This window comes from Argiope bruennichi, chromosome 11 (assembly GCF_947563725.1).
Source record: "Argiope bruennichi chromosome 11, qqArgBrue1.1, whole genome shotgun sequence".
NCBI lineage: Eukaryota > Metazoa > Arthropoda > Arachnida > Araneae > Araneidae > Argiope > Argiope bruennichi.
In genome coordinates this window covers 39156383-39170888 of record NC_079161.1, presented here as the reverse complement: position 1 = coordinate 39170888, position 14506 = coordinate 39156383, and the positions used below count along the sequence as shown (strand labels likewise).

Below are 14506 nucleotides of genomic sequence, written 5' to 3'. Positions count from 1 at the left end.
TAATATTAAAGGTCAATTGTCTTTGTTTCCTGTCAGACATTAAAAAAACAAAACAAAGCAGAAAATAAATAAATAAAATTACTTATTTTATTGTTTCAGATCCTGCCCAACTCACCATCTATGCTATCAGCGTTCGAGATTCGACAACAGCTTCTTATCACAAATGCGCATCCTTCAATGGACGCTTCGGTAAGTTTTTTCTCAACTATTTTTTGATGTGCAAGTAACTCACAAGACCCTCAGTCTGTTTACTTTTAGATAAAAAAAAAATCGAAATAAAATAAAGAAATGTGGATACAATATCAATATCGATAAATTTATTTGTTCTTAAAAGCACCTAATCAGTTTTAGTTCATTTTCGAACGTAATACGTACATATCAGCTTTACATATATTGGATTTCAATTTCAGTTAAAAGCCTATATCAGAGATAAAATTTAAAAGGAAATAAATGAATAAAAAAAGATATTTTACGAAAACATGAAAACGATATTAACGTACTTTGATAGAATACTAAAGACACTATTTTTACAGTGGTATTTTTTCTAAATGTGGCATAATGTATTCAGTTCATACTATCACTTGGATAAACAGCACATGCGCCGCGCTAGTTATAGAATGCATTTCTGAGAAACACTTGCCAAAATTTTCTCGCTTACTCTAATAAACTTGCGCCAGAGAACACTTTATATGATATTGACCTTCACTAGTTACGAAATATGAACTTTTGACGTGAATTTAACATTTTTACTGAATCTATCGAGTGATTTTTGGCGAGTTATTTGGCGATTAATCCCTAGCATGCGGTTAATAGTATCCGAATGCTTTAGACACGTTTTTCCCAATTCAAACAAATATTTGATATAAAACTTGTCTTGTAATCACAAAATCACATATCTAATTTAATGTATTTAAATCATTACGTTTTTTAATTATCGCGTTTTTATATTTCCGAAAGTACGGACGGACAGACATTTAACCCATTGTTGGTTTTGTAACCAAACTTTGACAGATGTCTACACTATAGATGTTAAATCCGTGTTCCAAATCTTATCGATCTAGCTCTATTCGTTTGCGTAGCTATCGAGATGGCTTATAAACGAACAACCGGTCAGACACACTTCCTCTGAATGGATTCGGCTCAAAATTTGTTAGAAATGTGCAGATTTAGTGTAAGGATCGTATACCAAATTTTAACCGTCTACTCAAAACGTTTTTGTATTATCTTTTTCACAGACAGACAGACGGACATTTTCCAAAAGTGGGTTTTTCCTCCTCAGGCAGGTATAAATCGTGGTGATTTGTCGAAATCTCGATTCGATTTTTTTTTATGATTACTATACTTTCTTTATACTATGTATATAAGAAAGTAATAGGCTGTAGCGTCATAGCTTAGTATGAAAAAATGCGCCGTGTGATGATATGCTCTGTAACGTTTATTTCTTGGTTGAAACATTACACGAATAGGTGAAATCTTTAGGAATGGATGGTAAGTTTTCGCATTGGATAGTGGGAAAATTCCTCTTCGAAACCCAATATTATCAAATGATCCGCCGTACATGTGTCTTGATGATAAGATCTCGGTTTCGAAACTAGTGATTTCATGCTTCCAATATCGATGCCACTAGACGATCCACTTCCGCAGTATTATACATATATTATAAAATATTGCATGATATTAAGCAATATTCGAAGTATTGAATATTGTATAACATAATATCGTACAATATTGTTCAACATTCTGTGCATATTGCATGATATTAAGCAACATTCGAAGTATTGTATAATATTATTGAATATTGTATAACATAATATCGTTCAATATTGTTCAACATTCTGTGCATATTGCATGATATTAAGCAACATTCGAAGTATTGTATAATATTATTGAATATTGTATAACATAATATCGTTCAATATTGTTCAACATTCTGTGCATATTGCATGATATTAAGCAATATTCGAAGTATTGTATAATATTATTGAATATTGTATAACATAATATCGTACAATATTGTTCAACATTCTGTGCATATTGCATGATATTAAGCAATATTCGAAGTATTGTATAATATTATTGAATATTGTATAACATAATATCGTTCAATATTGTTCAACATTCTGTGCATATTGCATGATATTAAGCAATATTCGAAGTATTGTATAATATTATTGAATATTGTATAACATAATATCGTTCAATATTGTTCAACATTCTGTGCATATTGCATGATATTAAGCAATATTCGAAGTATTGTATAATATTATTGAATATTGTATAACATAATATCGTTCAATATTGTTCAACATTCTGTGCATATTGCATGATATTAAGCAATATTCGAAGTATTGTATAATATTATTGAATATTGTATAACATAATATCGTTCAATATTGTTCAACATTCTGTGCATATTGCATGATATTAAGCAATATTCGAAGTATTGTATAATATTATTGAATATTGTATAACATAATATCGTTCAATATTGTTCAACATTCTGTGCATATTGCATGATATTAAGCAATATTCGAAGTATTGTATAATATTATTGAATATTGTATAACATAATATCGTTCAATATTGTTCAACATTCTGTGCATATTGCATGATATTAAGCAATATTCGAAGTATTGTATAATATTATTGAATATTGTATAACATAATATCGTACAATATTGTTCAACATTCTGTGCTACTTGGATATCGTGGTGGACCTAGGAATGAAAAATGGAGTTCCTTCTTCTAATAACGAGTTTGCTAAATGATTCGTCATGTTTGTTGTTCTAGTGGCACTCTCATGTAGGAGAGTTTCTGTTTTTAATACTGTTTCCATGAAATGATGCACCGTGTTTAAAGGGACTGGCTGTAAAGTTTCAATAGGGATAATGACAATTCCTTCTTCTAATAACGATTCCATTAAATAATTCTCTGTGTGTGTTTGAGTTCCTATTGGTAAAGTTTCTTTTTCTTATTTGGAAAGTGGAATTGCTTCTAACACTGATTCTTCCAAATGATGCCCCATGTATAAAGGTCCTGGTGGTAAAGTTTCGGAGAAAGACAGTTTCTGTTTCTAATAACGATTCTACTAAATAACCCTAATGGTAAAGTTTCGGCAGATTCAAGCCAAAGATCTATATTTCGTAACTATGTTTCGCCAATACCATACAAGGCACTTATGGTCTTGCCCAAGATATACAATTTTATTCGGTGCGGGGGAGGATAAACCCTTTATGGGAGAGTATGTGAGAAAGTTTGGCGGAGATAAAATGCTCTTTTATTAATATACTCAAAATCAAACTAAAAAGACTTGTTGATTTTATTTTAAATATTCAAAACAGATTATTCTTGAATTATTAATTAAATTTAAGGCTAAGTGAAGCGATGTTTCATGAAAATATTATAATCGTGTGTCCATAAAATTTTAAAGATAAGAATAAATTTTAAAAAAATTACGAAACAAAGTATTACACGGATTTTAATAAACATCAATAGCTTCTGTGATTTAAGGAATAAGTTATGCCTCAAGCGATATATCTTCGTAAACACATTTATTTTTCGTAACGCTGAATCAGATATATCGCTTCTTGTGATCTCTTTAATTATAGTTTCCTATTTTTACTCATATTTGTCAAACTACAGTTATGTTTAGAATGAATCATTCAATCTGCTTGGCAGTCTACTCTTTTGAGAAAAACAGTAGTTCCCAGCAAGTACAGGTTGCGTATCTTTTTTCTTTTTTTTTAAGGTTTAGAAACGCGTAAGATTGCTATTTTAGTGTTGTGGTTGTTAATCAACTTGGCAGGAAAAACAAAGAGCATTCCTTGACTGCGTGCCAAAAAAAAAGTTATGTCGGCACTATTCACCAGTTTCATAATAGTGTCATTAGGTTAAAAACCCTTTATGCTGTTTTCGGTATCCAAGTGTTTTGGGTACAGATGTAATAGTATATTTCCAAATAATTATATTTACTATTTCTGCATTCTTATTCTGGTATTTTTTAAAAAAATTTAATGCGACGTAGATCAATTCAGAAGTTAAATCTCGAAGCAGTTACAGTAATCACTTTCTTGTATACATAGTATAGAGAAAAAATAGTAATCGTCAAAAAATTCAAACTCGATATTCTGATGAACCTCCGAGCTTTGGACCTTTTTTTTGGAAAATGTCCGTCTGTCTGTCTGCGATAAAGATAAATCAAAAACACTTTGTGCTAGACTATTGAAATTTGATATACAGGCCTAAAACCAGATTAATACATTTGAGCGAAATCCGTTCAGTAGAAATTTGTCTGTACGGCTATTCGAATAGAAGTTAGCATTAACGACAAAACGAAGATAGTTATACAAAATTCGGCATACACATTTATATTGTAGACACCTGTCAAATTTTGAGCCAAATATTGACCTATGTTGGCATCTACTTTCAGAAACATGTAAAAACGATAATTCAGAAAAACTACTGGTGCAGTTTTGTGTCGAATCCTTTTTTTCAATTGATTGAGAAAAACGTGTCTAAAGCACAAATTCGATTGTTGGATATTATGATATAAGCATGCCAGGGATGAATCGCCAAATAACTCGCCAAGGATGAGACGATATATTCAGTAAAAATGATGAATTCGAGCCAAAATTTAATATTTCGTAACTATTGCGCGCCAAAGCATTCTTTGGGATAATATTTATATTAGAGAGTATGCAAAAAAATTTTGGGATGATCTCTCCGCTGGTTAGTATTATACACAAGATGGTGATAAAATCTTTCCCTGTAATACAAACAAATCATTACAAAAGAACTATTGAATATTATGTTTTAAATTTTTCTAATGGAATAGCCATGTTCTCAGTTTTTTAAATCCAAAAGATAGCTAAATTATTGCTGCAATTATGATTTTACTTTGAATTGTTATCAAAATGATGTTAACTAACGATGAAGTTTAGTGCGTTCTTCTGCTCATTACTGTTTAGTGTCAATTTTGAGGTTACATAAAGGGCAAAGAATTTGCAACGACAGTTGAAGATTTTTATTCAATCAAAGTACCCACCACAAATTTTGTATCGAATGTGATAGCGAAAATGTTGGACAATATGTGGCGAGAATTGGAATACTACTTTGACATTCTTCGAACTGCCGAGGGTGCTTATATTGAATTTTTTTATTTAAATGGTTTTATTAAAAAAATTATAAGCGTCTTAATAATATATTTAAACAACCATTTGTTATCTTAGAATGGTGTTTTACAATAATTTTTTTATAAACAGCAGGGAATGATTTTGTAACCATACTGTATATCACAGTATGGTTACAAAATCTTATGGTAATCCATTGTTCATCATGGATTACCATAACATCTTCTGTTATGGTAATCCATGATGAACAATGGTATGTATGGTTACATCTGTTCAATCATGGTTCAAAATGGTTTTTTTTTTTTTTGAGATACGCATATAGTTTCAGTTACAAAAAGGCTCTGAGCCGATGTAAACAATTATATTTCATTCTGCTGGAATTGGTAAATGAATGCGTAGTTGAAAAAATTATGAATTCTAAATTTTTATATTTCGTTTTGTCTTATTAATGTAACAAGAGTACTTTACAATATTTAACTAACATTTAAAAAATATATATACATTCTTCTGCGATCGAAATTGACCAAGTTATGTTGCTTCAATTTTCACTGTCTTCGGCTAGTCAATGGATTTAGAGCAAACGCTTTTCATTCAGTGATGGATCTTCCTCGAAGCAGCCATTGAAATAGTCTAAAATTGTGATATTCAAAAATATCCTTATTTGACCAGTTTTAACAGAAAAAGATTGGAAAGGTTTTTTTTTCTTTGTTTTTTTTTTGTTTAAAATATAAATATTTTATTAAAAATCATTAAGAGGATTGTGGAACTAACTGCATACAAATCTTTTGCTCACCTAGATTGTTTTTTAGCAATATATTTTTTGACTCAAGTTGCATAAAATATAAATTTAGTACATCATTTCCAGCATTTTTTCAACTGAAAGCACAAGCCTATATTTAAAGGTTTTGAAATTAGTTATTGAGGTATGGACAGTGGACGATATTCATAAATAGGATCACCAAACTTAGACGGATGTTAGTAGGCGTCAAAAGGAACAAAAATTGCAAATCAGAATGAGAGTGTGATAATCGAGAAAAACGCGTGTAGGTTCTGAATCCAGAAAGTATTAACAACATATATAATGGACACATGTGAGCGATGGATAATCTACAAGCCATTATACAGTGAAGATCTCAACAGACATTTAATGTCAACATATGTGAATGAATTTTCGGTGATTATCTCTTGGACTGAACTTGCTGCCTGAGCGCCTTATTTTACTGTACGCTTTAAGCCGCGTTTCAACGACCAGTGATTCTTCAGACGGGGCACGCGTTCCCCCCTTGACCCTCTATTGCGGTTTTCTGGGGTGTTTTGATGTTTGTCCAGTTTACCGACAATTTGTAGGTAAAAGGGAAAAAACAGGGGAAAGCGCGCCTTATCTGAAGATGGACAGGTCGTAGGAACGCCGCTTTACTTTACTTTATTTTACTGTATTGGGACATGTGATTCATGCATAAACGATGCCCCTACACCTGTTTCTCTCGAGATGCATATTCATCTCGACGTTACATGCCCAAGGAGATGGGCTGGACGCTCGACTTACTGACTGGCCTCCATGCTCTCCGAATCTTAATCCTTATGATTCTTTCTTATGAAGTTCCCTTTAAATCACTTGTTTATGCGACGTTTTGGACAAATTGAATAATCTCGTTGCGCGGGCATTCATCTCTGCGGGAAACATCAAAAACATACTTGGCACCTTCGAGGCACCCCGAACTCGTTTTTATCACATTGTAGACTGTGCAGTGATGTCAGTGATTGCCATTTTCATCAATTCTTGTAATTATTTATTAAATGAATCCTTTTGTAATTATTGTCGTACTTTTTTTTTTTATCACTCCATCTTTTCGCCGAAATCTGTATGTGTTTTCCACCCTCTCGGTGCAGTTTGCGACACCACATTCCATTGCAATTTTTGTCCCTTTTGATTTTACTTACAACTGTCTGAGTTTCTTGGTTCAATATTACAACACTTGTAAAAGACATAAAAGCAAAATACAAAATTATTTGTGTAAATTTTTAACACATAATTACAATTTATAAAATACTTTGAACTATAAAATTTTGATTTTTTTTTAAAAATAATTTCATAACTTTGTCGGTGCTTTGTTTCGTTCCACCAAGAAAACAAATTTTGTATATAATGTTTTAGTAAGAAAGATAAAAAAAAAAAATTGCATTTGTTTTTCTTTCAGCCACAGCTACCCTCCAATTAGCCTGTGCAGGTGGAGAAGTGGAAGGCCGGTACATCCATGTCGAAGATAATCGTCACAGAATAGATTACTTCAGTCTGTGTGAGATACAAGTATTCGTCAACAGAGGTATTTCACCACAGTATCTTATCAGATATGCGTAGTTTGTTTTCAGAGAAAAAAAATATTTTTAATTTTCTATGATGTCCCATTTTATTTTGTGATATCCCAGAATTCATCCAATGTCTCTGCCCAATGAAAAGTGTCCAAAAATCCAATTGGCTCTATAAAGAATAACAGTCTTTTAATGAAAGAATAAAAAATAACTGTCTCAATAAAGAATGACAGTCTTTTAATGAAAGAATAAAGAATAACTGTCTCAATAAAGAATAACAGTCTTTTAATGAAAGAATAAAGAATAACTGTCTCAATAAAGAATGACAGTCTTTTAATGAAAGAATAAAGAATAACTCTCTCAATAAAGAATGAAAGTCTTTTAATGAAAGAATAAAGAATAACTGTCTCAATAAAGAATGACAGTCTTTTAATGAAAGAATAAAGAATAACTGTCTCAATAAAGAATAACAGTCTTTTAATGAAAGAATAAAGAATAACTGTCTCAATAAAGAATAACAGTCTTTTAATGAAAGAATAAAGAATAACTCTCTCAATAAAGAATGACAGTCTTTTAATGAAAGAATAAAGAATGACAGTCTTTTAATGAAAGAATAAAGAATAACTGTCTCAATAAAGAATAACAGTCTTTTAATGAAAGAATAAAGAATAACAGTCTTTTAATGAAAGAATAAAGAATAACAGTCTTTTAATGAAAGAATAAAGAATAACTGTCTCAATAAAGAATAACAGTCTTTTAATGAAAGAATAAAGAATAACAGTCTTTTAATGAAAGAATAAAGAATGACAGTCTTTTAATGAAAGAATAAAGAATAACTGTCTTTTAATGAAAGAATAAAGAATAACAGTCTTTTAATGAAAGAATAAAGAATAACAGTCTTTTAATGAAAGAATAAAGAATAACTGTCTCAATAAAGAATAACAGTCTTTTAATGAAAGAATAAAGAATAACAGTCTTTTAATGAAAGAATAAAGAATAACAGTCTTTTAATGAAAGAATAAAGAATAACTGTCTCAATAAAGAATGACAGTCTTTTAATGAAAGAATAAAGAATGACAGTCTTTTAATGAAAGAATAAAGAATAACTGTCTCAATAAAGAATAACAGTCTTTTAATGAAAGAATAAAGAATAACAGTCTTTTAATGAAAGAATAAAGAATAACAGTCTTTTAATGAAAGAATAAAGAATAACTGTCTCAATAAAGAATAACAGTCTTTTAATGAAAGAATAAAGAATAACAGTCTTTTAATGAAAGAATAAAGAATAACAGTCTTTTAATGAAAGAATAAAGAATAACAGTCTTTTAATGAAAGAATAAAGAATAACAGTCTTTTAATGAAAGAATAAAGAATAACTGTCTCAATAAAGAATAACAGTCTTTTAATGAAAGAATAAAGAATAACAGTCTTTTAATGAAAGAATAAAGAATGACAGTCTTTTAATGAAAGAATAAAGAATAACTGTCTCAATAAAGAATAACAGTCTTTTAATGAAAGAATAAAGAATAACAGTCTTTTAATGAAAGAATAAAGAATAACAGTCTTTTAATGAAAGAATAACTGTCTCAATAAAGAATAACAGTCATAAGAAACAAAACACTCATGAAGAATACACAAAATAGCATTTGAAGAAATCAAAAAACACAAACAGCAAATTGCTACCAACTTTACTGCATCTCAACTGCAAGGTTGTACCTTTTTATAAGTACAGCGATCGAATATCAAATGTTCTGGAACAAACATTAGAAATCGAGTAATGATAAAGCTATCACCAACATTCTTGAATACTCTGAGATTTATGTTTCTAAATTCGTCACCAAATGGCTCCAAATTTGTCGCAATGATCCGGGATATCACTGACCTAGCTTCCGTTAGAACTGTCTTAAAAAATCTTTTCTCCACCTAGAAACTAACAACGCAGGGGCATTAATATTACAAATTCATACCAATGGAAATTGGTGAAATCAGAAAAATGAACTGGTTGTTAGGGCTGATGTATGCCAGTTATTTTCAATATATTGATTTGGAAACAATAAGAATTTATTTTGAAATTTCTTATTTATATTATATGTTCTAGAAATAAAAATTGACTAGTTGATACGGTTTCGAAAGCGGAATTTTGTCATAGAATGGTCGCTGGTATTATGATAGTTTAATATGTTACACAGATTGTTCTTTTTTCTCTCTTTATGTTGTGACCTTCACTTTTTGCGTTTGCACAGAGGCATCTTTTTTGACAACTCTAATTTTAGGTTATAATTCCTCAAGAAGAGCAGTGAAAAAGATAAATTCGAATCAAGCTGTTGAATGTTTTGAGATTTCTTGTTTATTCTGACTGACCTTAAAAATTGTGAAATCATTACTGATCATCATTTGTCATGGTCCCACTAGGGAAAATTGAAAGTGATATGGACAGATGCTGACAGTGTGACAGTCTGATAAATTACATAGCCCTTTTTCTTCTTCTTCTTCTTTTTTTTTTTTTTTTTTTGAACTTGAGTTATAAATATCGCTTTTTGTATTGACGCAGTGATATTTTTCTTCTTCTCTCTGTCTGTTTTTTGCCAACACTGATTCTTCGGTGAAAATTTCTCTTGAAGAGGGTTAAAAAAGCGAAATTCGAACCTAGCCATGTACTTTGAAATATTTTACTAATCCTTTCGGCCTTAAAAGCGTGAAATCCTAAGCGACCACAAAAATTAAAATTGGGCTTGATATGTTACTAGCAATATGACTTATACGTACAAGTTTAACGAACTTTTTATTTTCTCATATACAAAGAGAATGTATTGTAACCGTCGAAAAATTTGAAAATGATGTTGTGTCGAATATCTGCGTTTCAAACCTCGGTGTCCGGAAAGCACATACTCTGCATTATTTCTGTCTGCGAAGACGATAAAAAAATGCTTTGAGCTAGGTAGATGAAATTTAGTATGGGGTTATTAAAATTAAATTGGTATATTTGTCAAATTTTCAATGAAATCCATTTCGAAGTCTATCTATCTGTCAGACTGTTCGAATTTGATACCTACAAAGTTCGAATTTATGATTGGGTATGATACCTACAAAATGCAAACAGTCAGATACATGAAATTTAGTACACTGGTTTATTATTTAAAATGTTGATTCTTATAAAATTTTAAATCAAATCTGTCACATTTTAAACAGTAATTTTTTTCGCATACATTTAAACACAATAACTTTAAAATGCAATGATTTAAATATATGAAATTTGATATGTGGTCTTGTGACTGCCACTGCATCTTTGAATACTTGTGTATTAACCGTCTAAAAATTGATAAATTGAAAGATCACTTGATAGATTCAGTAAAGATGTTAGATTCATGCCGAAGATCAATGTTTCCTCAATGTCAAACAAGGTATTGACAGCCTTACCTAGGGTCCACGATTTTATACAATAACTTTAAAATGCAATGATTTAAATAAATGAAATTTGGTGTGTGGCCTTCTTACTATCACTGCAGTTTCTGTATGAATTTTTGGTTTCATTCCGTTGGAAAATAAAGATCCGTTTCAATTCATTGGAAGAGAATAAAATTTTTATTAGAAAGTATACAAGAAAAATTCTAAGATTCGAACAATATTCTAACCAAAAAGCATTCCTCACACTTTTTAAACAAATTTTCACTAACTTCTGTGTCTCTTACAGGCAGCTATGAATGTGGAGAGGCCGAACGGCCTGCGCATGCGTATTCTGAGCGGACTGAAAGCGGAGCGGTGAAATACAGATGTGTGTATGGATATCGCTTGGAAGGTCCGTCTACCAGATTATGTCAACCAGATGGACAGTGGTCACATTCGCAGCCAATATGCAGAGGTGATTTTTCTTTTCATTAGGATTTCTTTTTATTATTTTTATTTTCAATAAGTGAGTGACAACAACCATCTTCAAACAACAAAATAAATCTTATTATTTATTCTCTGAACATTTAACAACCAATGTTCATCGCCTTTTCTGTGCGTTTAAATGCCATTTTACTCTATTTGCACCATCTTTTCATTATTTGTTTTTAAAATTTTCGCTTAGTTTTAAAATTAAGCGATAATTAATTAATTAAAATTTTATTAATTGTGTTTTATTATCATGTGAGAACATGATGTTGTTTTGGCTTGTTTTTGAAGCGATTTGAAGGCAACAAATTTATTGAAGCCTCAAAATGCGTAGGCAACAAATTGGCCATTTATCCTTTTTTTTTTTATTATTATTATTTTGGAGTCGGCTTTTACAGTATAGCTTTTGAAATATCTATCGTCTGCTAATGTAGTTTTATTTTGGAGTCGGCTTTCACTGTATAGCTTTTGAATTATCTATCGTCTGCTAATGTAGTTTTATTTTGATATCGGCTTCCACTGTATAGCTTTTGAATTATCTATCGTCTACTGTTGTAGTATTTCCCTTGAAAATCATAGTGTTATTGCCTAACTCGCGCAACGTTTTTTAAAAATAAATCAAACAGGTTAAAAGATTGTTTGTTTAATCGATAAATATTATTGGTTCAGGGATAATTTCAACTAATTAAAATAAGGTTATTAGAAAATAATGCAGAAGGTTGTCATATTTGGCGATTTATCACCATCTAAAGTTACAACTTGATTTCCAAATTATTCATTCTCTGAATTTTTACGAATTGTCTTAAATTAATTTAAGTCGTTAACCAGTTTAAACCGGTTTGAAACAATCACGAGACTATCAGATTACGCATGCGTCGATATTTAGAAAAACGATGGGTTTTTTTTTCATCTCCAAAACTTTATTTGCAAGCTAGAAAAAATGAAAATGAAAGTTTAAAAAAATTATATATGAATAGAGAGAGAGAGAGGGATAGAGATCGATAAAGAAGTCTCGTCAAACCGGTTTAAACTGGTTAATGACAAATTAATTAAGACATATAATGATTCAAAAACAATAATGTTCTCGCATGATAACTTGAAATTTGCGATCGTAGATTTTATTTAATTATTATTATTATTTTCAATAAGTGACCGACAACAATCATCTTCAAACAACAAAATAAATATTATTTATTCTCTGAACATTTGACTACCAATATACATCGCCTTTGCTGTGTGTTTAAACGCCATTTTACTCTATTTGCACCATCTTTTCATCATTTGTTTTAAAAATTTTTGATGTAACTTATTCTTTGTGTTTTATTTATGTTTTTGCTTTCTCGAACACAAAGTATGTAGAAATAAAGTATTGCAATCAATAAAAAAAAAAAAAAAAAAATCAAACTCGAAGATTCTGACAAATCTCTACATTTCAGACCCCTACCTTCCCGCACACACACTCCTGCCTTTTTAAGAGTTCGAAAAATGCATTATTGAAATAATGTCTGTCTACAATAACGCGAAGCTGAGAGGTGAAATTTCGTATATTGCCTTTACACCAAATTTGTAGATTTCTTTCAAATTTTGAAGAAAATTCATTCATAGGAAATATGTTTGTCGGCACGAATGTGTGTGTCTGAAGACAAATGACTTCAAAATATTGTGATCTTAATCAGTAAAATTTGGCACACAGTTTTAGAGTGTTTTAAACTGTAGACAGTTTAAACTATTAATTAGTATGAAATTTTGAAACAAATTATTATTGAATCTTATTAACCTCGGGTTTCAGGTCCAAGACCCGATTCCACCGAAAAACCGTCGTATAAGGGGGTCTGGTACACGTTAAATCCGTCAGGGCCAGACGTCCACCCGCTGATGTGGTGTGGAAGTTTGGAGAGAGGGGGCAGCTCAGGTGTCATCCTCGTCATCTGGCTGAGGTTCAAAAGTACGAAGCCCGTCCCCAAAATAGCCTTAGTGTTGCTTTGAAATGGCACGTTAATATAAATTAAACTAAATTAAACTCTAACATTAAATGACTGTCTGTAGTCTGTACATTCATGTAAATGCGATAGCTCAAAAATGTAACTACTTAAATAAATAAAATTTGATATTTGATCGTGTTATTAAAATTTTAATTTTGTATCGAATTTTGTTGTCAATTGATTGTCAAAATGGCTTAAATGACGATCTATCCTACGAGACATAAATTGCTTATTATCTCTGAAAATAAGAATTTGAGCACTTACCGCCTTCAAAATCCGTTTTTTTTTAATGTGAGATGAAGGGATGATATCATCTTTATTAGAGAGTCGAAAAAAGTTTCAAGAACATCACTCCATGGTTAAATTTATAAGCTAAAATCAAATTAAAACCTAATAATTCGATATAAAAATTATTCATAATCCACAATCACCATGTATTCCAAGCTAAATTAATTAGACAGCACATTTTCGAAACATACGGGGTCATCCAGTTATATAATAAAGAAAATAAAGTCAGTTAATGGTTTAAGGATCTTAATGACTAACTCAAGGGAATGAATGGGGTGGTATCAGTGATAAAGTGAAGTGGTTTTCAAGGCATTGTATTATTGCCCATTTTTTTTATCAAATTAAAAAATATCATGAAGTTTTTTCCCACAGTAACTCTTAAGAGAGAAACACAAGATACCTTTAATTTCCTCCTTTCAACACGGAATAATATTCTGCTTTGTGCAAAGTTTCTACAGTTTAAAATTTAATCAAAGAAATTCACTATTTTGTTTTTCAGTTTATAACATATTTATGTATGATTAGCCAATGACATGTATGAAAACTATGCATTTCAGAAATCATATGCCCAGCTGTTAATGAGATTCCTCACGGCCGTCTTCACTATGTGAACCGGAAGAGCGACCAGCTGACCCTGGGAACTATGGCTAATGTTTCTTGTGACTATGGCTACCAGGTGTCTGGAAGCCCCCTTTTATGCGACGAGGACGGGAAGTGGACCAAAGGCAACCTCTCGTGCCAACGTGAGTGATTTTCATATTTGACTGTAATTTCTCTAATAGAATAATTTATTTTTATATTTTCCCGCCTCTTTTGCGGCGAGAGTTCTGTGCATTTTAACAATCGGAAAGGATTCATTGGCAAAAAAAGTCATAAAAAGTGTTATGCTAACACAAATAAAGCATAAGTGTTAGTTATCTCTGC

The 14506-nt window shown here is 30.9% G+C and overlaps 1 protein-coding gene across 1 annotated transcript in view; it reads left to right on the top strand.

The window, feature by feature from the left end:
* The window catches only part of LOC129957344 (sushi, von Willebrand factor type A, EGF and pentraxin domain-containing protein 1-like), a 116245-nt gene that overhangs the window by 89842 nt on the left and 11897 nt on the right, over positions 1-14506 (top strand). The window contains exons 4-7 of the mRNA XM_056069623.1: positions 100-189; positions 7328-7453; positions 11131-11298; positions 14140-14325. Coding sequence (XP_055925598.1) covers positions 100-189; positions 7328-7453; positions 11131-11298; positions 14140-14325 — 570 coding nt within the window. The remainder of the gene's footprint in view (positions 1-99; positions 190-7327; positions 7454-11130; positions 11299-14139; positions 14326-14506) is intronic.